Below are 24,977 nucleotides of genomic sequence, written 5' to 3'. Positions count from 1 at the left end.
GCGGCTTCTCTGTCATCCTCCAGGATGGCTTTACATCACATCGAAACAGGTAGGTCTCCGATGAAGGTAGTTTATGATGGAGCACAACTCCAACAAAGCCACTTGTAAAAAAGTTGTGTGCCTCCAGGGACCGATAGTTCTTTAGGCGTGTGTGTGTAAATCCCTGCGTGATAACGTACCGAGTCGTCAATAACCAATATGTATATGCAGCTCATGATGGCTATTGTGCAATAACAACCATTGTGTGATGAACAAATTCACTAAAACGTGCTAATTTCCTTGTTAGACATATACATTATGTGAGGTTTAATTCATCAGTTAACGTGATTTGGCCTCTTACCGGGTGATTCAACCAGGTAGCAGAAGATATCAGGGAATGAAACTTCAGGCCATTCAGTCGGATCATTCGTCCACTCTTTAATAAGATATGGACAAGAATCCGATCCTATTAAATACAACATGTTAAGGTATCTATCCCTGGAAATGGGCTGCAATGAATCAATGTATGACATGTTTGTTTAACATTTAAAATCCGCGCGCTTACAGTGCTCCGGGCGAGGGGGAAAGGATTGTTTTCCCCCTCGAAATGCCCCGCCCCCAACTGTGACGCGACGCCGACTGTAGGCTACTGGTTTTAAATGACACGCCGATCAAAGTCATTCTAGAATCTAGACGAACTAGTTGCTTTAAACAATGACTGAAACTTGTATCCCCTTGTAGATTAACAACGCTAGGTACATTATGCATATACTTTATTACTTAACAAAACATATTCTTGTTATTTTCTGAATTTAAATATCACCTGGCTTCTACCTTTGACCTCATACTGTCAGCCAATCAGGAGCGTCCTACTGAAGCCGCATCCAATCAGATTTGACGGAGCACTATTTGAAAGCCGCTCGTCTCTGTCTTGTTTACCTGCTGAACTCGGTGTCAAAGGATCCTGTCGCTAAATCGTGCTTGTTGGTGCTAAACTATATCCCCGTATTTTATTTGAATCTGTTTCCCCTCGTTGCAGCCACAGTTAACATGTCTTCTGTTGAAGTTCGTGATGTGGTGAGTAAACTGTAGTTCACTGTTTTACTGCATGTCACGTCAATTGTTTGCAAAGCTCGTAGCTTCGCCAGCTAGCATTACCGCTTCTTTGCTTGACTTTATGTTCGCATTAGCTTATTTAACAGGGTTTTTATTTTCTTAAGCTTCTCCGTAGTTTGTGACTTGTTTCCTTTTCTCTTTCAGCAGCTCCCAGCCGGAGAGAAACCCATGAAGATGGGTAAAGCCGTCGTGGGTCTGAGGAGAGCTGCTCTCGGAGAGATCACTAACTTTAAAGCAGCAGCAGTCAACACCAAGGTAAGTTATATCATCATCATGGAAGAATTGTTTGGTTCAGCTACTGCTCCATGTTTCATGCCTCCTTTGTAGCTATTCGAAGTGTTGTGTATCAGCCCTGTCAGCCAAAAATAACTAGAAACCCCCTAGCACAGGGGTGGCCAACCAGTCAGAGGTTAAGAGCCACATTTTTTCTATGTTACTGCAAAGAGCCACATCAAACACACAGTCACTGATACCGCTTGTTTCAGTTTTTTGTTTTCTGGAGACAAGATTTCAACCACGTCACTGATGCATTTTTGTGGCATTGGGATATATATTTTTTAAATCCTCTGGAGCAGAGAGGAGCTGTGGATTATTGTTATTGATTAATGCATCAGTGTTTCTTAGGGTCAAAAACACTAAACTCACAACTTCAAATGAAAGCGTTTAGTTTATTTAATAAAAGAGCACATGTTCAATGTGAAAAGTGACAGTAGTTAAGATTATTTGCAATTTGGTGCGATATATATATTTAAAAAAAAATTATATATATTTTTTAAACACCTTGAATTTCAGGGGGGGGCTCCGGGCTCCGTTGGCGGGGTGCAGCGCCCTTCCAAGACAATGGTAGGGGAAACACTGGATAGTAGTGTTTAATCAACGATAGGTTCCCCCCCCCCTCAAAAAGTGATTGGTTCACTGCATCGCAGGTATTATTGTGATTGGCTCTTGGGCCACATCAAAATTAGACGCGCTGTCATCCTCTCATACTGACACCTGACACCACACATACACACGTAGGGAGAGCCGGGACGAAAGTAACACGGAACGAAAGTAACGGAGCAATTTTATCCGAGCCCAAACAACTTTGACCGGCCAAATTACGTCAGAATGATCAGCATTCAATACTTAACAGACCTACTAAATATCAGGTTTAACTGTCAGGAGTAGTGTTGTCACATACCAACATTTTGGTTTCGATACCAAGTCAAGAATTGCGATTCCGATTATTTTTCGATACTTTTCTTAAAAAAAAGGGAAACAGTCTTAAATGTAATTATTGTGCTTTATTTCACACCAGAACCATAACACAAACTTTTAAACAATGAGAACAATAAATAAAATAAATGACAAGAATTCGTATTAAATACAAGTAATACATTTCTTACAGACAGGCCTCGTGGTGTCCGTAGGCTTGCCCTCACTGTCAGAGATATAGCTCAAATACTTCCACATTTTGCTTCTGGCGTCTTTTTTGTCAACAAGCCGAGGCGCAGCGGCAGCTGCACTCCCACTTGCAGCCATGCTTCTCGTTTTCTCACATGCTCTGGCAGCTAGCTCGTGCATGAGAGCGGGGAGGCACTTGAGCGTGCTTGAGAGGGGCGGGACTGTAGGCACGGCTGCAGAGCAGGGAGTGGAAGCAGAGCGCTGAACACACACAGCTCTTATTTAAACGGCGCTTTCTCACCGGAGTACTTTCCCCCATCATTCTTAAACGGAGGAATCGTAACGTTTTTAACGGCAGGGTATCGCGGTATACCTTTCAAGTATCGGTACACCGTGCACCACTAGTCAGGAGTCAGTGTCTCTCCCCCAAACTCACACATATAAAATTAAATATTAACTGAAGAGCCGCATGAAACTAGGCAAAGAGCCGCATGCGGCTCGAGAGCCGCAGGTTGGCCACCCCTGCCCTAGCACATGAGCTACTTGGCTACGAATATGTGGACACTGTTCATAAAGCTAAAACCATGTTTAAACATGCATCTTTCCAAACTTGTTTCCTTAGAAGACGGGCCCTGCCAAAGCTTCATTCAAACCCTCAGTGAAAGCCTCCATTGCCCCTAGAGCTATAGCTGTGGTGCTACCCATGGCCCCGGCCCCTGCAGACCCCCTCCCCACAGTCTCAGAGGAGTCTGCTGATGTGTCCATGAAGGAGGTGGAGGAGGAGGAGCTGTGCCAGGCGTTCTCTGATGCGCTGCGCATGGTGCAGGATGTGGACGAGGAGGACGGGGACCTGCCGCAGCTCTGCTCAGAATATGTCAAAGATATCTACAGCTACCTGCACGTCCTGGAGGTATTCACCCCTCCAGTAATGCTCTCTTCCCCCACCCTGCAAGGTTGAGTGTTACATCTGTTTGCTTCCACAGGTGGAGCAGGCTGTACGACCCGACTACATGCAGCATTATGAGATCACTGAGCGCATGCGGGCTCTCCTGGTGGACTGGCTGGTCCAGGTGCACTCCAGGTTCCAGCTGCTGCAGGAGACTCTGTACCTCACAGTTGCCGTCATGGATCGATTCCTCCAGGTAGGAGCGGTCTAAACTGTCTTTTCTTTGTGTTTTGTGAGCTGTTTGTAAATGTCTGCCGCTGTGCTTCAGGTCCAGCCGGTCTCTCGCAGGAAGCTGCAGCTTGTCGGTGTGACGGCCATGCTGGTGGCCTGTAAATACGAGGAGATGTACGCTCCAGAGGTGGGAGACTTCGCCTACATCACAGACAACGCCTTCACAAAGGCTCAGATTCTGGTGATGGAGCAGCTGATTCTGAGGGCCCTCAACTTTGAGCTGGGACGCCCTCTTCCTCTGCACTTCCTGAGACGGGCTTCCAAAGTGTCAAATGTGAGTCGTTGCGTGGATTTGTTTGGGACGCTACTTTTTACTTTAGTCATTGTTCAAATTTGCTAGGTCTGCAGCATTCTAGACGGATGTCCTCCTAAAACCACCTGCAAGAATGTGTACAATGTGTCTTAAGACTTCTCAGTGTGCTTAATGTTTTGTGCCTCAGTCTGATGTAGAGAGACACACGCTGGCCAAGTACCTGATGGAGTTGACGCTCCTTGACTACAACATGGTGCACTATCGGCCCTCTGAGATCGCTGCTGCTTCTCTGGCGCTCTCCCAGCTGCTGCTGGTAGCCCTGCCCTGGGTGAGTGATGGCATTGGAGGGGCATCTACACTTAAAATGTTTCATTTTCCTGGTGTTAATTTGTCTGTCTTGTCTCAGTCTCCTCAGCAGCAGCACTACTCCACTTATGACGCCGCCCACCTGAAGCCCATCATGCAGCACATCGCCAAAAACATAGTGATGGTCAACGAGGGGAAGACAAAGTTCCAGGTGAGTTGAACGACCAAGTATAAGCATTAAAGTTTTGAGTTGTAGCAAAAATAAAACCCTTTTTCCTCTGCAGGCTGTGAAGAACAAGTACTCGAGCAGCAAGCTGATGAAGATCAGCCTCATCCCTCAGCTGAACTCGTCCATCGTCAAGACCATGGCGGCCGCTCTGCTCAGCAATCCTTGATGTAAAAAGAACTTTTACATCATCAGTGGACGTTTCACTTGCACTTTATTTAAGATTGATCGCAATCTGTGGAAACTACACTTCAAATGTTTTTATTTGAGCAAAGTTCAGAATTTTAGCCACTGTTTTTACTTTTTATACGGATGATGTTTTGACGAAACTCTTTACGGTACATCGGATGTTCCTCCAATGCACCTTGAACTGCAGTTCCAAGCTAGCGTTTAGATGATGCATCGCTTCCAATCAGAAGTTGTGTGCACCAAGACTGTTCTTTCTAGTTTGTGTTGACCATCTGATTTCTTAAGTCTACCATGAGTATTGTGTTTTTGCTTTCTTAAAATACACTTTAAGATAATTACTGTTGTATCATGCTTTTTTTTTTGTATCTGTTATGTTGGATACAACAGTATTTACTTTTTCTTTTCTTTTTTTAAACTAAATAGGTTTTAAATGGCTGAGGTTGTATTTTCATTGTTGTACGTGATTCATAATGACAGCTGGCTGACATATGGATTTGTTAATCCATCAGGTTTTCGTTTAGTAACTAATATTTCTGTATGAACGTGTTTGAGTGAATCCCCACTAACATTTTTATTTATTTGCAACCATTTCAAAATTATTAAACCTTTAAATGAAAAATGCAAACTTTTTTTTTTTTTATAACCAGTTTATTAGTCAAATAGGTTCTGCAGTGTGTGTGAGAAGCTGACAGGTTTCATATTGACTTAAGGAGTCCCGTGGGCAGGACTCGGTTCAGGTGAAGCGGACTCTGCGCATGGAGCCCACGGTGCTGTTCTGGCTGCCCCAGTCGGAGAAGTTGTTGTAGTCGCGCTTCTCCAGGATGTAGTGAGGCCCTCTGTAGTTGGGCTCCTGATAGCACACCCAACTGCAAACAGAAGGGTTAGTCATTTAAAAAAGCACTTATTTAATTTTTAATGTCATCTAGAATTACTGCTTCTGATTTTCTGTCATTAGTTATTGACCCAAGCTAGCTTTAAAATCTAATTGAAAGCTTCAAACAGGAGCAGCTGTTGACATTAAAGGGGCGATTCACTCTAAATAAAAAAATGCATATTTTGCTTGTCACAATTGCTATTGATCTAGATGTGTTGAGTTTAGGAGGTATACACCTTTATCTTGGATATTGGAACTAGAGGGCACTGGATTTATGCAACAAAAAAATTGAGAAATTCACAGAAATCCTGACCCAGTTCCTCAAGAGGATTCCGACCTTGACTTGAATAAGGAACTATCTTCTTTATGGCCACTGTCTGTATTATAGCACATAGGCTAGTTTGTGTGAAAGAAAATAGTTGCTAAATTAAATCACTGATAATAAGGTCTGTGGGTTAACTTGAGTAACCAGGTCATGATTTTTGGGCACCACAAGCCAAGTGCCATCTTCTATAATTAACGCATACCAAAAGAATATCACACTACAGGAATGAGAACAAATGTGTTATTTTGTTTTTGGGGTGAAATGTTCCAAGTTCAAACAGACTGATTGGCGAAAGTCACAATTGATATATAAATAGGTTGTTGTACTTACGCTCCTCCGAGCACGCGGATGGAGGCGACCCTGTTGAGGCTGTAGCGGCTCATCAGGTTGGGGATGTCATCCTGGATCTCCATCTTCTTACCGGAGAAGAAGAAACCGGCACGCTCAAACAGATGAGCCTTGCCAGGATTGTTGTCCTGAAATAACAAACACACAGTGTCAGTCAGGGACAGCTGGTGGGTGTTTCTGGATCAGTGCACTCTGGATCTACAAATCGTTTTAGGCCATCTAACTTAAAACATTTAACCCTTATTGTCCAGAAAACTTTTGTCAAACTATTTGAATATTTTAGGACTTCTATAATACAGCATAAACCATTAAACCATTTGGTACCAATGAAATGCCAACTGGGTGGGTGTCTATAGCTACAAGATACAAGGTGGTAATGTGTATTTAGGGGTAACCTGAAGTAAATCACAGCCCCCAATACATAACCACAAGTTACTTATTTTCCTCTTGTTTTTTTTTTTTTAAATGACCTGCCTTTCTAGTTTTTCAGTAGTTAAGTCATTTACATTTATTTATGTCAGTTTTCTAACATTTACTGTAGGTACCCATGACATACACTGAACAAAAATATATATGCAACACTTTTGTTTTTGCTCCCATTTTTCATGAGATGAACTCAAAGATCTAAAACATTTTCTATATACACAAAATAACCATTTATCTCAAATATTGTTCACAAATCTGAAAAAATCTGTGATAGTGAGCACTTCTCCTTTGCCGAGATAATCCATCCCACCTCACAAGTGTGGCATATCAAGATGCTGATTAGATGTGTGTTTTAGCTTCATGTCTCACCTGTTTGACAGCACGGACAGAGGAGACGTGGTCCACCTGGGCGGACCACTTGTCGTAGCAGTTGTACTCTCCCCTCTCGGACATGTCCCACAGGTACTGACGGCCGCGGAAGTTCTCATGCTCGTAGCCGATCCATCTTCAGAGGAGAGGAGAGTCAGTCAAAAACATAGCTAGCAGACTAGTTACTTTGCAGATGTGGATGAATGATGTGAAATATAATCAACTCTTAAATCAGTCTTCAGTTACACCTGGAGTAAATCCACCAGCTACCCTGCAGTATACAAAGTCATTCAAACTAGCTGCACCTTTACCAGCTTTGAGAACACTTTAATGATCAATCATTATAAAACATATAATATATATTATTCTGAAATGGGCCAATCTGCATAATGACTACTTTTACTTTTGGTACTTTAAGTATATTTTGATGCAAATGCTTTTCTACTTTTACTTGAGTAACATTTTGAATGCAGGAGTTTTCCTACACTCTGGTATTTCTACTTTTACTCAATTACAAGATCTGAGTGTTTCCATATTTGTAGGCTCCCATCTGAAATATATCAAACTAAGTCTACTCCTACACTTCTGGAGTTTCACTATTTAAAAGTTGGAAAAAGGTGTATTTAAAAACCCATTCACTGCATTGAGGTCCACTGACAGGCTGCTGTTATCTGTTTCTGTCCTTTTCCCCTGTGCACTCCTGTGTGTGTTGCAGTGACCTGTGGTGTGCTGTAGGTGGGGTTGCAGACTTACGCTCCGCTCTCCACCTGCACAGAGTTACATCTCTCTGGGAAGCTCTTGTCACTGAGCCTGGCACAGTCAGAGCTGAGATCCAAACGCCTGCCGGCGAAGTTCCTCTGCTCGAAAAGGGTCACCTGAGGGCACAGACACCACGGGAAACACATTGTATTAAAGTTAAACATCAGCACTCAGATGTTTATCGCCTCTCAAGTATGAAGCTTACATTTTCTTTTGTTTACTATGTTGGGTTGCGAATTTCCACTTGTGGAAAAAACTCTATGACAACTTCAGTCACACTATAAGGTTTTTTCCTTAACGTTTTGAATATTTTGACACCAATACCTACAATAAGCCATAATGAATTTATATCATTTGTTGTTCTGATTGGGAGGGAACATGTACATCTTAAGAAAAGATAAAATGATGGGTTATATTCTCAAATGGTCAGATTCGAAATTAGTAACCAAAAGTATATGTAAAGGAATACACAATATTAAATAACTAAAATATTTGGTTTACAGTAAACAGATGTGCTAAATATAATGCAGTAGATATTTCTTGGTGAGCCACAGCTGAGAGCAGTGACTTTCTGGAAAGTAAACCGCAACATCGAAAATAACTAGTGAGCTTTAGAGTTGCTTGTAGGTTAAATCTTTATGCTAAGTTACATAGCTTTAAGTAATAGAACAAAGATAATAAAGCTATTCTTCGTTAGCCAAGAGGTCCCCACAGAAAATGATATATATGTTTTACATTATACTAAACAACACTAAACAGGTAAATGACACTTCATCAGTTCATAACAACATGTAACTCACCCTCCCACTGGACCCGTAGAAGGCACGTTGGAGTACAGACCCCAGCTTGCTGTAGATATAGAAGGTTTTATAGTGAATAATTACACCCCCAAACATTCTACACCATAATTAAAAACAGATGATAAAGAAATAACAGAGTAACTTAAAAAAAACATGACAGTGTGTTGAGGTATAACTAAACACCTGAGCTACTGAAATGTCATCATTTAAGTCACTTTGGTCAAGAAACACTGAAGTGCTACAGATTGTAACCAATAAGGAATTAGAAGTATTTTCATGCTTTCCAATTTGAAACTACACTGTGCAGAATGTGTACATGTCTCCTGCCATGATCACATCACAAAATCGGGTGATTTTGGGAAACTGGTATAGCCTGAGAACCAGCAGCAGGTGGGACGTGGAGCCATGGGCCCCCCCACCCCGACACCTCTGAGCAGGGGGCTCTTTGGGTCTGGTGCGCGGCGCTCTGGACATACCTGGTTTGTTGGGCTAATGCTTGGACTTTAGTGAAGATGTTCATGTCAGCTCTGTGACGCAACAAGAAAGCCCCTTAAATACAGCCAGGTGAGCTGAGCCCACAGGTGCTAGAACACTCAGAGGGGTTCTGCAGCAGTCCATTGATATGCTAAACACACTAACACAGTCATGTTCTCTGTTGTCACACACACACACACAGCTGCAAACACGGCGTACAGAGGACAATTAGACATACAAACACACATTTGGACAGCAATAGAAATAGATGTGTTCATGCAGATACACAAACACTAGTATGGAGAACAGAGTTTCTACACACACACACACACACACACACACACACACACACACACACACACACACACACACACACACACACACACACACACACACACACACACACACACACACACAAACACACATGTAAATATGAGAGTGCAGTGCCAACAGTTTTGGCTTTGAACAATTCAGCGTTTTAAACGACAATGCCCTTTAAACAATGCGCTGTATGATAATGGTTGTATTCATGCTTTGTGCATGGCCAGCTCCAGCAAACTGTATTCAGTGTAGAGGTCGTGACCTTGAGCTGGGGGGGGGGGGGGCACTCACGGACAGAACCTCTGTGAACTTGAATGTACAGTTTTAGACTTTTCCACTCTGACGGCTCCACTGATGTGGTGGAGACACAAATCAGACATATTGTGTGATTAGATATTCTTTTAGACTTAAGTCAGTTGTATACGTAGAGACATTTAGAGGAGCAACATCTTAAGGGGAGAAATTGTAGGCTAAAATTGTTTTACCTTACCATTTGCATACCGCCTACATTTACCAAACGTTAGCAGGATAATGCCTAATTTGCATGTTTAAACAGAAAACTTAAAAAACATGTAATAAAAAAAATTATTGTCTGAACGCAAGTAATCCAAGGGAGAGGTTTCCTGGTGATATTTATTAGTTATAAGTAAGTACTTTAATGCACTTACATGCACCAAACTCTCCAGTTTCATTCCTATCTATATTCAATATTTTTTGACAGAGACTTTTATTCATCTGATTCTAATCACATTTTCTTCCTTAAAAACACGCCAAAGATTGATATTTTTGTGTGTTAAAAAGTGAAAATACCAACTGTAGATTTCTGATCCAGAAATGTATGCAAATTAGCATATTTAGTAAGATGGGTATATAGTTTATGTTAATATTTCTTATTTGATACTATTTTATGCTGCAAAGTGGATACAGGATTGTTAATGTTCCAACTACACTCCAGTCATTAGCTGAGGGTGGACAGTCTTCAAACCCTGAGCATACACTTTTAATGAGTCTCTTATTGGTCTGATAACACTGACTTTACAATGAAAAATACACAAGATTGGTGTGTCCTGAAGAACACAATAACAATGTAATAATAATGAATAACTCTTCCATTCAGAGTGCACTGTTGTACAGGATTTGTAAAAGGTGTACAATGAACATAACTATGTAGTTGCATTGACTCCAAACGACTCATTTATTTGATCAGTCTGGAGGAATCCAGTAACTTCATTTCGTTTAAAAAAACAAAACATTTTAAACATCATAAAAAGTAAATATTTGAAGTTCTATTGTAATAGATTATATTTAATTAAAGTATAGTATATGTGAAAATATCTTTCAAAATAAAAAATCTATATCTTTTATTCACTAATACTTTATGTGGATTACGCCAAATGAGAGTAAAAAATGAGAAGAAAATCACAAACAGACATTTGTCCTCATTAAAGGTGTCCACCAATTAACCGATTGGAAAAATAATAATACATTTCTGCTCTAAACATTGAGACATTAACAAGTCAAACAAAACAAAGTGTGACACCGAGCTGCCACTGTATCAGGTTCACTGACATTAACTCTGCTTACAGGGTCAGAATCACCTCCTTTTCTAAAAGATCTGTTGGCCCCAGCAAATTCACTGTTACACCTCACTGACTTCAAATGGAGCGGTATTCAGAGTGCATGTGGATGGGATAGGGGAGGGGGAGTCTCTGGCTGATGAATAGCAGAAAATGTCCCTGGATGATTCACTCGGTTTTGTTTTTGTAACATTGGCTCTGAACCTGCCGGTGACACTGGGCGGCATTAACTAGGTCCAGAAGCTTGGGGACGTTTCTTGCACTTTGGAGCAGTTTCCAGCGGAGACAAATGCAGAACGTGCCGCAGGTCAGACATCTATATGTGGTTCTGAGAGAGGGGCTGAGGCTGAGACAGGCTGGGCAAAGGGACACATGTAGGCAGAGAAACAGCACAGGCTTTGGCAGGAGGACTCTCAGGGAACTTCACACTTTGTAACCCTCATCTTGGTTATCTTTCACACCACTGGAGATTTACAGAAGCTTGAAATGTCGCTCATCCTGACCGTGCTGAACAAGCTGGCTAAATTCCTGTCTGTGATAGCCTTCTGTGTCAGTGTGTCTTACAGCTGGCTGAAATGAAACGAGATTCTTATTTTATATCTCAGAGTTCTGATAATGACCGGATGTGTTTTCAGTGGATTTTTAAGAAATTATACTGAGGTTTGGGGTTTATGTTAGAATGGTAACCTGTGGACACCTGAAGCCTTTGAGTGAGTTTCTCAATCTTTGTACAGGAACAGGATATGACAGCAGATGTTGCCTTTGGCCTACGTGTAAGCCATGATATCTGTGAAATCAGAGTTCAAACGTACTGATTTCTTTCCTCCAGGTGTAAAAAGACAGAGAGTTCCTTGCCAAAGATCACAATGCTGCAGCGGTGCATCCTGAGGACGTACCATGTGCTTGCTCTGGTGCTGTGTGTGTCAGCCAGGGAGGACTTTGACTGGACCAAGAATGAGAAAACATCTTTCTACTACAGCACCTTCCCAACTGGTAAGACGCAACCTGCACTATAGTCATGTAAAACCTGGTACTATGCTGCATACATATTAACAGCTCCCCACTTTGAACATAGTACATATATTGTCATTTCTTATTATATTTTATTCTATATATTTTGTGTAAATATTGTCTTTATTTTGCATTTGTTACAATAGTCTTACATTTTTTTATTACGTATACTTCTTTCTGTGTTTATGTATGCACCACTTATACCAAAGCAAATTTCTCGTATGTGTAATTGTTAATAAAACCAATTCTGATGCTGACATGTATTGTTTCCTCTGCAGGTTTCTCCTGGGGAGCTGGCAGCTCCGCCTATCAGACTGAAGGAGCGTGGAACATAGATGGCAAAGGAATGAGCATCTGGGATGCATTCACCCGCAAGAAGGGGAAAATATTACTGAATGACACTGGAGACACATCGTGTGACGGCTACAACAAATTCAAGGTGACATGCCGAGGGAGCATTTAGTTTCCAGTAAATAAGTGTTGTTTTTGTTACACACATTAGTTGAAGTGCTAAACATTAAGTCTTACCTTTATCAAATCAAATCAAATCAAGTTTTATTTATAAAGCACATTTTAAAAACGATTTTTGGTCGAGCCAAAGTGCTGTACATACAATAATTACCTTAGGACACTATACAGTAAATACAACAGCACAATTAGTGCAGAATATCAGTATGAGAATACGACACCCTCTGTCCTTAGACCCTCACATCGTACAAGGAAAAACTTCCAGAGAAAACCCACAGTTTAAAGGGAACATGGGAGAAACCTCAGGGAGAGCAACAGAGGAGGGATCCCTCTCCCAGGACGGACAGACGTGCAATAGATGCCGTGTGCAAATCAAAAAGATAATACATTTTACAGCGTAGGTAGACCAAATGTTTGGAAATGCATGTGTCTATAATAAGAAGATGAAGTATTATTATTATTATGTATACTTTAGAAGTAACATCAGAACAATCTGGGTAGAAAAATGATCTGTCTGACATTATTTTCTCTTTAATCTCTTAGATTTGTACCTTTTTACATAATATGTATATCTAAGATTAAGATCCATTTGTATTAAGGTTGTACCAACTTTTGAATATTCTAAATGTCTTTGTTTATCATTTAAGATACATCTTCTCATTTGGTATCTCCGAAACCTTGTAAACAGATTGATATCGCTTTCATCTCTGTATGGTAAATATTAGGCTATAGCCAAGAAGCGTTTAGCTGAGTTAGCATTAAGACAAGAAACAGTGTCAAGCCGCTAGCCAGGACTATCTGAAAATAAAATAAATCTGCCTTCCAGAACCTTTTTAGGAAAGCTAAATGAAACAAATATACAATTACTTAACTTTAAAGGTCATTGCAAAGAGCTAGCTGTTTCCCTATTTTCCTTTCATTGTGCTAAGCTAACCCCTTCCTGGCTGCAGAGTGGTCGCAAAGTTCTCTAACTTTCGGCAAGAAAGCAAGAAATATATTTCTCAAAAAGTCGAACTTTTCCTTAAAATGAAGTTCTGAGGCTGTGAATAATGTTTGACTGCACTGCATGATATTTACAAATGGTACTCGTTGTTTTCTTAGGATGACATCACCTTGATGAAGGACATGAAGCTGAATCACTATCGTTTCTCCATCTCCTGGCCAAGGATTTTACCAAGCGGACTGAAAAGTAACCTTGAACCTGGCCTTTGTTATTTTAATTTATTCCCTCGTTTTCCACCATTTTTTATTGTTCATATTTTTCCACTGTTGTGGAATGCCATATTTGTTTCTATTATTTTGTATTTATTTGCTGGATATTAAAATCAGTGCTCAAATGTATTGAAGTAATGAATTATCAGAATGTTATCAAAATTCATTTTCCGGCTTCCAGCTTTGCTTTTTCTGTGCTCTTTATCGTTGTACACAAAATACTTTTGGAGGTTTGATCGATGTAATGATAATTGTCTTGCTATTTCTCATAAAATTGTTTATATATATTATTTTACTACTCTCTCAGGTGAACACATCAACGAGAAAGGAATCAAATACTATGAAGACCTGATTAACATGCTGCTGGACAATAAGATCACTCCCATTGTTATTTTGTATCACTGGGATTTACCGCAGGTGGGCCCTAAACTCACTAAACCTTTCACATTTACAGATTTGAAGCTACGCCGTAGAAGCTAACATGTCTTTGCTCCCTAGCTCTTACAGGAGAAGTATGGCGGGTGGCAGAACGTCACCATGGTGAACTACTTCAACGACTTTGCTAACTTATGCTTTGAAAGATTTGGACACAAAGTGAAATACTGGATGACGTTCAACAATCCCTGGGTATGTCTGGGTTGGAGGGAAATGGTGCATTGACTGTCTTGTGAAACATTTGTGTGTTTGACTTGGATAACGGAGAGTGTTGTCTTCTGTTCTCAGTCTATTGCTGTGGAGGGATATGAAACAGGGGAACATGCACCAGGAATGAAGCTGAAGGGAACCGGAGCTTACAAAGCTGCCCATCACATCATCAAGGTAAGACTCAAGAGATGATGCTTTGTGTTCCTTTCTCCTTGTATGCTAATCGAAATATGACTACTGTACTTTGTGATACTTTAGTCATGTTTACTGTACATAGTTCTTTGCCCGTTGTTTGGCCAGCGTTACAAATGTTTTCTTGCAACCGGTTTACACATTTACAAACTGAGAATAATTTGTTCAGGTTTTCTTATGGTGCAACCTGATTTAGTAAATCACAAGTTTGAAACTAATTAGTTGATATAGAGATCTTAGACCGACATAAAGCTCACGCTGCCTTTCTGTCTCTGAAACAGGCACATGCTAAAGTTTGGCACACGTATGACATGCAATGGCGAAGCAAACAAAAAGGTGACGGCACAATTTTGTTTTCATTTTGGTATTTATGGTCACCAAAGTCAAAGATAATTTGCCATCATGCTGGATGTGTTTGGTGTGTCCAGGCATGGTTGGTATCTCGCTAACGGCTGACTGGGGTGAACCAGTGGACATCACCAACCAGAGGGACATCGAAGCAGCGGAGAGATACATCCAGTTCTACCTGGGATGGTTCGCTACCCCCATCTTCAATGGAGACTACCCCCAGGTTATGAAAGATTACATCGGTACGTCACAGTCAACTGCAACTGTTTATAGGAGACACTACACACTAGAAAAATGAAAGCATCTGTTATTTGGCTTAAAACTCAAATGTTCGTTAGCTTGTTGGCACCTTTGTTTGTCTGTTGTCATTTTAGTTTCAGTATTAATCTCGATGAATTTCGACCTTTAGGGAGGAAGAGTGGCCAGCAGGGACTGGGAGCTTCACGGCTGCCCGTCTTCTCGCCTCAGGAGAAGAGTTACATCAAGGGAACCTGCGACTTCCTGGGCCTCGGACATTTCACTACTCGCTACATCACCCCGAAGAACTACCCATCTGGGCTGGGAGACAGCTACTTTACAGATCGTGACCTTGCTGAGCTGGTTGACCCAAAATGGCCTGATCCAGGCTCTGAGTGGCTCTATTCTGTTCCCTGGGGCTTCCGGCGCATGTTGAACTTTGTCAAGGTATGCAACAAAAATGTGAATCAAATCCAGACATACAGCTGTATAATACAGGCAGGAGTGAAGTTCAATTGCTAGATGTTAAATTGATTATTCTCAGAAATTACAACAAAAATGATTTTGTTTATCGTGTTAGTTTAGTAACAATTACATAAACATTTAAAATTAAATAATGTGTGGCACACAACAGTTAATCATGCCCCTAGCACTCCTGGCTGTTTCCCTCTGTTTTCTGTCTTTATGCTAAGCTAATCTCCTATACTAGCTCGAGCTCTACAGTTAACACACACAGTCATGAATGGTATTCATGTTCTCATGAACATTGCCTGAACATTTTTCACATTGCATCATGCCAACATATTTTGTTCAATAAAACACAAGTACAAAAGGGTCAGTATGTATTCTATTCTTATGTATAATGGTGTCTCTCTAATAGACTCAGTATGGAAACCCCATGGTATACGTGACAGAAAATGGTGTCTCGGAAAAAATGGTCTGCACCGACCTCTGTGATGACTGGAGAATGCAGTACTTTAAAGACTACATTAATGAGATGCTCAAAGGTAAAATAACAGCTCTACTAAACATTGTCTGGTCCATACATTATACTAATAATAGTGGCCACGGAAAATTAAACATGTCACCTGTTTTGTATTTTTACGTTTCCATGGTTTTACTAACAGCGGTCAAGGATGGCGTCAATGTGAAGGGCTACACAGCTTGGTCTCTCCTGGACAACTTTGAGTGGGATGAAGGATTCTCCGAGAGATTTGGACTCTACTACGTGGACTTCAGCAACAAAAATAAACCACGCTACCCCAAGGCCTCTGTCCAGTTCTATAAACGCATCATCAGCTCCAATGGATTTCCCAATCAGAGAGAGGTAAACTCAAACAACACACTAAACGTTCAAAGTCTGTCTGGAGCACAACAAGTTTAACTGTTTGTTGGATATTCACAGGTGGAGAGCTGGAAAAGGAAAGCCGTAGAGACTTGTGCTTCCAGTAACCAGCTCCTGGCTGCAGGTTAGTACAATACAACATTATAAAGTGTAGGCTGTGCTAAAGCTGGGTGGGGGAAAACAAAGAAAAATTCTGTCTCAAGCTTGTTATTCCGCTCTCTAACAGAGTTTTTCTTTGTTTCGCCCCTCCAGCTAGAAGAAAGTCCCAGGGAAATCAGGAAAAGGCTTGGCCAGTGCATGATGAAGTTTAGGTACAAAAGTTGTTTCTGAGTAAGATTACAATGTTTTTTTAAATGATGGAATGCTGTTTTATACCTCTACTCGACGCCACTTCATGTATATTTCACTTCTCTACATTTTACTGGCAAAAATGAAACTTTTAAGGCCTTGTGTTATTTCACATATAATGTAAGACTTAAGTCAAACAGCCAAATATAGGTTTTGGATTATTACCCACACATGTAAAGAAAGACATTACTTTCCTGTTATGCACCTATGATTAGAAAATTGGACTGTAAATTGGGGACATTGACTTACATTTCCATGTATGTGTTTCAGATCCCTTGATAGGCCACATGGAGATGGTATCAGAGATCGTGATTCCCACTGTGAGCACACTCTGCATCCTCCTCAGTGCAGTGTTCCTCATGTTCCTGCTGCGTGGACGCATCTAAAAGAACACACACGCACGCACGCACACACACGCATCTGAGAGTGCCTTCAAAGCTGTGAAACTTTATCCTGTCGAGAGCATTTTGTTGATTTAACTGTCCTGCTTTTCTGTTTTGATTAAAAACGTTTCTGGGTTGTCAGTATTTAGTTTAAATAGCCGGTACATGTCACAACTTTGGAAAAATTGATTCAAGCTTGGTATATTATGACTATTTTGAAAATGTTTTAATAAACTGGTCTTGTGTGGTTTTTTTATGTAGCTTAGTTGTGTAGGCTACTCAAGCTAACTGCAGAGAAGAAGTTTTACTGTCAACAAATGTTTTAAAATTAAAAAAGTGATGGAGATACAGTATTGTTGTACTCGCTGTTGATCATACAAATAAATACATGTTTAAGACATAAAATGTGCTAATTATTGCGTCAATAATAAATAAACAATTTCCTCCAAAGTGTTTTATCCTTCAAAATAAAAGCCCTGAAACTGGACTCTAATAATGATCTGAGGGAAACCAAACCAACATATTGCAAATCGCCAGGTGTATAAATCAAATAGTGATTATATTTATAGATTATGATTTAGATTATATAGAACCTTTTTTAAATTACCGAAGCACAGTCACACAAACAAAATGCACTCCAAATTACAAATGCAAAGGAATGTAACCAGTCCTGTTCTTATCTTTGCTACTTTGAAAATTATCTTTCAATTAGAAATTTGCTCTTTTCACTTATATCAAACTAATCTATATCAATTTCATTATATTTTTCTGCATGCATATAATTGTGATGAATTGATTTGTATTGGTGAAAACTGAAGCTCAAAATAAATGCTTCTTAATGTATAACTTGAAAAGGGTTTTACATGTCTCAATCGAATCAAAATAGCCCTTTGTTGGTGCTAATTTGTACGTATTATCGTATTATCTACTTGTCTGTTGGACCTTTATGTTGAAAAAGGAACATTATAGAACCGGAAGTTGATATCGCTAGCTTGTCGTCATTGCTTGTTGCTCGCTCTCAGCACAGCTCTTAACTGGTAAGACAACTTTACTATGACACCGTAATTCATAAGCTTTCACTATTTTAGTGAATTGTGGTTAAAGTTTACTTTTGATGTTTTACCATTTCACTCATGAATTAAAGCTTACATGTTAGCTAACTGACCCAAAGTATCTCATCAGCTTCTAATGAACGATAGCATAACAGCGCACTGTTTACTCTCTTTTACAACTGACGTAACACACTTTACTTATAATTAAAGTCAGGTTATGACGACGTTACGACAATAAGTGGATACCCTGTCCACTATGTTGTACATCTTCTAATGGCCTCGCTATGTGACGGGGAAACACACAGGAATGACAATGTTTTCGCTTTGTGTGTTTGGGCCATGATTGAGTTTACCGCCTTCTTCTGAACAACCAATATCCGGTTTCATGACGGATACCGGATATGAGATACGTCAAGCAGACATGGAAGATACAAACTTGCAGCACTATCATTAATTTGGACAACTTGCAAATACATTACAGAAATAATGCTATTAAATATATATGACTGGATACCACAGTGTAATAACACTTCATAACATAACGATGCATTTGTTATGTTGCAGGCAGCTAGGTCGTTGAGGTGGACCTGCTATTAAAACGTTTTTTGGGAAATATTTTTAAATGTATATAAAAGATAAGAATGCCGTTAAGCATCTTACCAGAAATACAGAAGGCTGAAAGTTAAGTGCAGAATAATGTACATATTACATACCAATTAAATAAGATGTAGAAACAGTAACACTAGTTACATTCAATTAATTGTATTAACAATTAGTGTGACATTTAAACTATGAACACAATAAGTACCAGAACATAGTTGACAGTGCAGGTATTAGGTATACAATGCTGTAACGCTGAGTGCAATTATAGGTAATGCAAATAGTAGACACTTTATACAGAATCTCATATCTGATCAGGTAAACTGCATGCCAAGGCCTGGTTGTAATGGGATGTGAAATACATACGCTTACCCTCTGAGTCAGTATATTCAGTGTGCAGGTTTATGTACTGCACAGATAATGTAGTGGATTAAAAAAAACAATGTTTAACTCTCAAATGTAGATATAAAGAAGACCCAAAAGTGTTTCATTATTGTTCGCAAGTATTCTTTTTGTTCCCTTCAATTAAGTTATGATTGAGTTTTATATGACACAGGATTTTAAACCCAAACGAATCATGTATTTTCCCATTTGAAATGATATGTTCTTAAAAAACACAATTCTATACGTTGAACTATTATGGCTTCTCGAGCTATATTTGACTGACCCAGGTTGTACCTTTCCTTCAAGAGTTGTCCACCATGGAAGACGGCCTGTTTCACTACAACACCATAGAGGATGAAGCTTTCCCTCCGCTCCCACCACCTCACTCCCCAGGAGGACAAGAGAACGGAGACCCTTTTGGAAATGGTGAGAAGCGAGAGAATATTCCAATTTAAGGCCAGTGACCTAGTGACTGGGAAAAAAATCCAGTGATAATCAAAAAGTATTTACAGTTGAAATGCCCATCAGTACACATACAAATGGTAATAGTCAAAAGTCACATTTTACTGTCAATCTTTCAGTTTGTGTGTGTGGAGGGAATTCCACACAAAACCTAAACAACCTGTTTGGCAAGAAACAAACAAATAATAGAAGTTTAAAACAAAGTTTTGTTATTTAATAAAGACAATAGTTAATCTATTTCAGCCGAAAGGACAGAGTCTTGCACCAAAAGGTTCGTACAAGATCTGACAACATACAACAGAAAATATAAATACTTGATACACTCGAGAGCAAGGGAAAGGCAAATGTACATTACAGGAAGTGTTGGCCAGACGGTTGAAACTTGCACACATGTTAATTACAAACCAATGGTCCAAGAGACAGCCTTCTGTCTGTTCTAAGGAAGTGAGAATTAGAGGCTAGATCTGAAATGAGACTTAATGATACATTTACTACAACAGTGTGTACACAGAGAGATCGAATACTGTTTCCCACAATCCCGAGGAATACAAAATACAAATATCAATATCAATACAATCAATATATACAAAATAACAGTCACTTCTAAATCTGTGAAAAATGTACATAGCAGCGTGGAAAGTGTCTGGTGCTGGATTTGAGTGTCTGAGTGTGATTGGGGTGTTAAAGTCATGGTCCAGTGGGGGCAGGGGAGAGAGAGAGGAGAGAGAGGAGAGACGGGAGAGAGAGAGGAGAGACGGGAGAGAGAGGAGAGAGGGGAGACGGGAGAGAGAGAGGAGAGACGGGAGAGAGAGAGGAGAGACGGGAGAGAGAGAGGAGAGAGGGGAGAGAGTTCAGCCTCCTGACAGCCTGGTGGACGAAGCTGTTTTTCAGTCTGGTTGTGCTCGACCTCAGGCTGCGGAACAGGAGAGGGAAGAGGCAGGTGGAGGGATGGGTGGGGTCACCCACAATGCTGAGTGCTCTGCGGGTGTTGTAAATGTCCAGGAGTGATGGGAGTGAGGCACCGAGGATCCTCTCAGCAGTGATCACGATGCGCTGCAGGGTCTTGCGGTTGGACGCTGTGCAGCTTCCGAACCACAGCCCCGGTAGAAGAATAGAAAGGCTTTATTCGAAAATACAGCTTAAAATCTACCCTGCTGAAAATGTTCTCTTGTGTAACGTTCAACAAAGGGATGTTGACCACCTGTCCGGTCCTCTGCTGTGTTTGATGCAGGGGGCGGAGACGGCGATGTGTCCGGGCTGGCGGACGTCCCTGCTGCTAAAAGGAAAGGCGTGAAGAGACCGCAACCCAAGCTGGACTCTCAGAGGTACCTCAGACATCTGAGCGTTTACATCAAGGCAGAGGATTCATTGTACTGTCAGCTGACATTAGGACGTTTAAACACCAGGATTCCTCAAACTAGGGCTGCAACACAAATACAAATTCTATCAAAATCATTATATTACCTAGTGCATTATCCAAATTGCATTAAGCGCGATAGTATGTGAAAATGTCCGTATGTAGCATTGTGATGCTACAGATAAGTCCCGGCCTACCAATCATATTCTGCAGATTTCATTAAAAAATCCTTGTTTTGTACGGATCCTCTTAAAAAAACCGCACCATGATCATTTCAATATCACTGATGGTGGGAATAATGTCTGAATAAGGATCTATCCCTCTAATATCGCAAATCATATTGCAACTGCATTATCAGTCAACATAATCAGTAGTTTGTTTTTAAATCATGCAGCCCTACCTTCTGACCGTAATTAAAGCATGCACTTTTAATGTAGGGAAATAAATGATTTTGTTTTGGTACAGGCTTTGTTATTGTATTTGAGCTACTCTTAAAGGTTTTCAAATGTTCTTTTACACTTACAGCAAATAATGACATACTAATATCATTTTAGTCAGCATTCATTACAGAAAAGGATCCTATTGGTGCTTGTGTTATTACTTTCAATGATATCTAACCTTAGAGCTTCCCTAATCAATATTTTAGTAATAGATGAAGTTACTGAGTATTTGTTTTTCTACAGGCTCCTCTCAGAAAGAGGTCTTCCAGCTCTGCGAACACTCTTTGATAACGTCCGTTTCAAAGGCAAAGGGAAGGAGGTAAGAGCTGACAAAGCTGCAGGAAACTCCGGAGTAGCTCTTATCGAATGTATTTAATAACATCACATACATTTATCCAACTTATTATAATGTTTTATCTACGTTCTGTCCCCCCAGGCTGAGGACCTGCGGCTGCTCATGCAGAAGATGGAGAACTGGGCCCACCGGTTGTACCCCAAAATGCAGTTTGAAGATTTTATCGAGAAAGTGGAGAAGCTGGGCAACAAGAAGGACGTGCAGGTGGGATGAGGATGTTGCTGCTGAATATTTGTATGAGATATACTTTTTTCGTCAGTGCAGAATGACTAAAATATTTCTTCTTCTCTGCTGCAGACATGCCTCAAACGGATCCGACTGGATATGCCAATGATATACGAAGACTTCATGGGTGGTAAGGAACATGATCTTAAACATTAAATATTTAATATACATTGTCCGGAATTACAATAATCCCGAGCTAATTGTTGGTTAAATTGACTTTTGGCGGCGTATGCACATTTTTGAGAGGGTAACATATGGTTGTCTTGGTTTTTAAGTCCATGTATTATCATCCACTCTTCTGTGAACATGTGTCTTTGTTCAGGTGAAGAAGCTCCTGAAACCGACGTCTTCAGGGAGCCAGATCCTTTTGAAGAGGCGGGCTTTAATGACCTGCAACGGCCGATCCACTCCACCCCAGCTCCTGCTGCCCCTCCTCCGATGGCCTCCCCTCCCACTATGCCCTCCCAACCCGCACTATCGTCCCCTCCTTATTCCTCCCCAGCCGCCCCCTCCCTGTCGGAGGAGCAGCGTCGACGCATGGAGCTGAACAGACAGCGGGCTTTAGAGAAGAGGCTCTCCCGCCAGCAGCAGCCAACAGGTGAGGTTCTATTTATCAGTGCAGTGAGGGACAAATCCTCTACCAATAATGACAACAAACCTCAGCCAATCACTATCCAGATGCCTTTAGAACAATCAAAAATCAACCAATGGTGATGCTTTCAAGAATATGAATTGCATTCCCAACAGGCCAGTTGGAGATTTTTTTTAATTATTTTATTTTAATATAAAACAATTTTTTTTCCTTAAAAAAAGTAACCCTTTACAATATATAGACATCTATAAAAGAGAATTTAAATAATATTAAATTTACCTTGAAAATCACGCTATTAAAAAAAGTAAGAAATACAAATATATTTCTTAATTTATTTTCTTACTAAAATAAAATATAATAAAAATTAAATTTTACACCAGATTCTGAGCTTATATTTGTATCCCCCGGATCCCGTCTTCATGTAGATTCATAGGATATATTCATAGTGTTAGTATTATCTGTAAGGCAGTTTGAAAGAAATATGTAATAATCTGAATAGAATCTATTCTAAATATGTCTAGAATCCATTGCTAAAATATATCATAACATCTGTGTAGTATCAAGAATATAATTTTACTTAAGCTTAAACAAACTTAAGTATATGTTCTTTAAAACTGACATTTACTGTTGACACAATATCTGACTTTCATAACTATTCCCCTCACCCTCCAGATCCTTCAGACTCCCAGACTGTCGACTCGACCCCGACTGCTGAACCCACGTCTGCTGAACCCACGTCTGCTGAACCCACGTCTGCTGAACCCACGTCTGCTGAACCCACGTCTGCTGAACCCACGTCTGTCCCCTCTGCTGAACCCACGTCTGTCCCCTCTGCTGAACCCACGTCTGTCCCCTCTGCTGAACCCACGTCTGTCCCCTCTGCTGAACCCACGTCTGTCCCCTCTGCTGAACCCACATCTGTCCCCTCTGCAAACACACCCAGCGATCAGGTGGAAGATAAAATGGAGGGTCACGTGGAAGATAAGGTGGAGGATAAGATTGAGGATGCGGTGGAGGATAAGATTGAGGATCAGGTGGAGGATGCGGTGGAGGATAAGATTGAAGATAAGATTGAGGATCAGGTGGAGGATTTGGACCTGAAGCCAGACACACAGGAGCCCAGCGTGCAGCCCCCACACACAGACTCAAAGCTTTCTGCCGCATCACCTCAGTGTGAGAAACAGGAAGTGTCCAGCCTCAGCCAGGACCCCCAACCCAGCACCGAGTGTGAGGGCGGAGATTAACGCTCGGGTGCAGCACACAAGTTTAGGAGGAACTAACTGTACGGCAAAGTTCTCATTTCAAGAACAAATACAACTTGTCTTCTTTGAGTCTGCAAAGAGCAAACCCTACACTTACGCATAGCACTGATCCCACATCTGCTGTGTGTTGTTGTCATTTCAGTTACTCCTGAACTGTACTACATGTAAATTGTAAATGGCCATATGACCCTAAAGGTCTGTAACATGCCCTCCTGCAGAAAAGTGTGTCTTTTTGTTTATGTAGTAATATAACGGTGCTTTTCTTTTGGACTTTTAAAAAAATTCCAATAAAGATAAATAAAGACTTTCTTTTTTCAAATTGAAACCGTGCAGTATGTGGACACCTCTGTGATTAGTTCAGTGTTGGATACAATCACATACAGTACACATGAGGGGGACATGACAAAGGGGGGGGGGGGGTTTGAATGCAGTCTGGTTTGTAATTGCAGGTTTAAGAAAGATCCTTATGTACTGAGTTTTGTAGAAAAAATACACAATCCTTCATACAATTTCCTGTTATATTCTTCTAACATATCTGAATTATTGGTTTCCTGTTAAAAAATAGTTTCTGTAAAAACACCTGAGCAAGTGTTTCACTGTTTGCACTGAAAAAATGAGAAATGAACTATTAGGTTCATTAAAGGAGATTTCTGAGTATGGTTTGTCACTAGGTCACTAGGTTTGTCACTGTATATCAGTGGTACAGTGTATCTGTTCTTCGACGCACAAAATTCTTTATTATTCCGCCAGGTTATTTTGCTGCTCTTCTTCTCCCGCATTGAACATCGCAGAAACTCCATTCAAACATCAAAACGTTCAGCTCGGTCGGGAATCGATGGCTATTACTTTTCTCATTCATAACTTTCATAATTCCAGAGATACATCCCATAATTCATCACATTTTTAACATTGAAGTCAATGGAGGAAATCTTCAGACTTCAACAAATCTTCATGCGACTTCAACTGCTAACTGTTCATTCATACTTTCACTCAGAAACCTCATTCCAACTTTAAAATGTTACACATCTTTCTGATATTATTCGTGTTACACAACTTTTAAATCTGATTCATACTTTAGAGATATTAAACATTGTTCAGACCTTGGTATAGAGGCCTTCTTCAGATTTGCGTGATGTCACAGCTAGAGTGGAGGACAG

General features: G+C 40.5%; 4 protein-coding genes across 10 annotated transcripts; 3 read left to right on the top strand and 1 right to left on the bottom strand.

Annotated features, from left to right (window-relative positions):
• The first annotated feature begins 909 nt into the window (after positions 1-909).
• Positions 910-5,248, top strand: LOC117557835 (G2/mitotic-specific cyclin-B2-like). Of its 2 annotated transcripts, none has more exons than XM_034233804.1 (8): positions 910-1,056; positions 1,243-1,350; positions 3,101-3,388; positions 3,462-3,620; positions 3,693-3,929; positions 4,096-4,236; positions 4,315-4,425; positions 4,499-4,647. In XM_034233804.1, exons 1-8 carry the CDS (start codon positions 1,030-1,032, stop codon positions 4,607-4,609), a joined length of 1,182 nt encoding a protein of 393 aa, XP_034089695.1. In that variant the 5' UTR covers positions 910-1,029; the 3' UTR covers positions 4,610-4,647. The 2 variants fall into 2 exon arrangements, with proteins under 2 accessions (XP_034089695.1, XP_034089694.1); XM_034233803.1 differs by having other exon boundaries at positions 1,030-1,056; positions 1,240-1,350; positions 4,499-5,248.
• Positions 5,249-5,292: 44 nt separating this feature from the next.
• crybgx (crystallin beta gamma X) lies at positions 5,293-17,027 on the bottom strand. Its single transcript, XM_034233805.1, has 6 exons — positions 16,958-17,027; positions 8,531-8,579; positions 7,725-7,846; positions 6,972-7,107; positions 6,159-6,304; positions 5,293-5,495 (listed from the first exon to the last, which is right to left on the bottom strand). The coding sequence occupies exons 1-6, from the start codon at positions 16,963-16,965 to the stop codon at positions 5,363-5,365; spliced, it is 594 nt and encodes a 197-aa protein (XP_034089696.1). The 5' UTR covers positions 16,966-17,027; the 3' UTR covers positions 5,293-5,362.
• Positions 11,762-17,496, top strand: lctla (lactase-like a). 3 transcript variants are annotated; one of them, XM_034233801.1, is made up of 14 exons: positions 11,762-11,895; positions 12,192-12,352; positions 13,483-13,570; positions 13,901-14,010; positions 14,092-14,220; positions 14,317-14,412; positions 14,712-14,766; positions 14,859-15,020; positions 15,188-15,462; positions 15,896-16,022; positions 16,143-16,342; positions 16,421-16,484; positions 16,613-16,671; positions 16,979-17,111. In XM_034233801.1, exons 1-13 carry the CDS (start codon positions 11,769-11,771, stop codon positions 16,669-16,671), a joined length of 1,653 nt encoding a protein of 550 aa, XP_034089692.1. In that variant the 5' UTR covers positions 11,762-11,768; the 3' UTR covers positions 16,979-17,111. The 3 variants fall into 3 exon arrangements, with proteins under 3 accessions (XP_034089692.1, XP_034089693.1, XP_034089691.1); XM_034233802.1 differs by having other exon boundaries at positions 16,613-16,690; positions 16,979-17,066; XM_034233800.1 differs by lacking the exon at positions 16,613-16,671 and having other exon boundaries at positions 16,979-17,496.
• A 564-nt stretch (positions 17,497-18,060) lies between these two features.
• tipin (timeless interacting protein) lies at positions 18,061-24,145 on the top strand. 4 transcript variants are annotated; one of them, XM_034233772.1, is made up of 8 exons: positions 18,061-18,128; positions 19,434-19,553; positions 20,821-20,914; positions 21,630-21,705; positions 21,823-21,945; positions 22,039-22,096; positions 22,289-22,564; positions 23,231-24,145. In XM_034233772.1, the coding sequence occupies exons 2-8, from the start codon at positions 19,445-19,447 to the stop codon at positions 23,800-23,802; spliced, it is 1,308 nt and encodes a 435-aa protein (XP_034089663.1). In that variant the 5' UTR covers positions 18,061-18,128; positions 19,434-19,444; the 3' UTR covers positions 23,803-24,145. The 4 variants fall into 4 exon arrangements, with proteins under 4 accessions (XP_034089663.1, XP_034089664.1, XP_034089666.1 ...); XM_034233773.1 differs by lacking the exon at positions 18,061-18,128 and having other exon boundaries at positions 19,445-19,553; positions 23,231-23,266; positions 23,297-24,145; XM_034233775.1 differs by lacking the exon at positions 18,061-18,128 and having other exon boundaries at positions 19,445-19,553; positions 23,231-23,295; positions 23,389-24,145.
• The last annotated feature ends 832 nt before the right edge of the window (positions 24,146-24,977 follow it).

This window comes from Gymnodraco acuticeps, unplaced genomic scaffold (genome assembly GCF_902827175.1).
Source record: "Gymnodraco acuticeps unplaced genomic scaffold, fGymAcu1.1, whole genome shotgun sequence".
Lineage (NCBI taxonomy): Eukaryota > Metazoa > Chordata > Actinopteri > Perciformes > Bathydraconidae > Gymnodraco > Gymnodraco acuticeps.
This window is presented reverse-complemented; position numbering and strand designations above follow the sequence as displayed.

Excerpts from the sequence above, each read along its gene's own strand:
- LOC117557835 (XM_034233803.1), top strand. The coding sequence starts at position 1,030 with ATGTCTTCTGTTGAAGTTCGTGATGTG. Across the intron at positions 1,057-1,239 it reads CTGTTGAAGTTCGTGATGTG|CAGCTCCCAGCCGGAGAGAA; the intron begins GTGAGTAAACTG and ends TTTCTCTTTCAG. Across the intron at positions 3,930-4,095 it reads GGGCTTCCAAAGTGTCAAAT|TCTGATGTAGAGAGACACAC; the intron begins GTGAGTCGTTGC and ends TTTGTGCCTCAG.
- tipin (XM_034233772.1), top strand. The coding sequence starts at position 19,445 with ATGGAAGACGGCCTGTTTCACTACAACACCATAGAGGATGAAGCTTTC. Across the intron at positions 21,706-21,822 it reads TCAAAGGCAAAGGGAAGGAG|GCTGAGGACCTGCGGCTGCT; the intron begins GTAAGAGCTGAC and ends CTGTCCCCCCAG. Across the intron at positions 22,097-22,288 it reads ATACGAAGACTTCATGGGTG|GTGAAGAAGCTCCTGAAACC; the intron begins GTAAGGAACATG and ends GTCTTTGTTCAG.
- crybgx (XM_034233805.1), bottom strand. Across the intron at positions 7,108-7,724 it reads GTGCAGGTGGAGAGCGGAGC|ATGGATCGGCTACGAGCATG; the intron begins GTAAGTCTGCAA and ends TCTCCTCTGAAG. Across the intron at positions 5,496-6,158 it reads ATCCGCGTGCTCGGAGGAGC|TTGGGTGTGCTATCAGGAGC; the intron begins GTAAGTACAACA and ends TTCTGTTTGCAG.
- lctla (XM_034233800.1), top strand. The coding sequence starts at position 11,769 with ATGCTGCAGCGGTGCATCCTGAGGACGTACCATGTGCTTGCTCTGGTG. Across the intron at positions 14,011-14,091 it reads ATCACTGGGATTTACCGCAG|CTCTTACAGGAGAAGTATGG; the intron begins GTGGGCCCTAAA and ends TTTGCTCCCTAG. Across the intron at positions 16,343-16,420 it reads GATTTCCCAATCAGAGAGAG|GTGGAGAGCTGGAAAAGGAA; the intron begins GTAAACTCAAAC and ends GGATATTCACAG.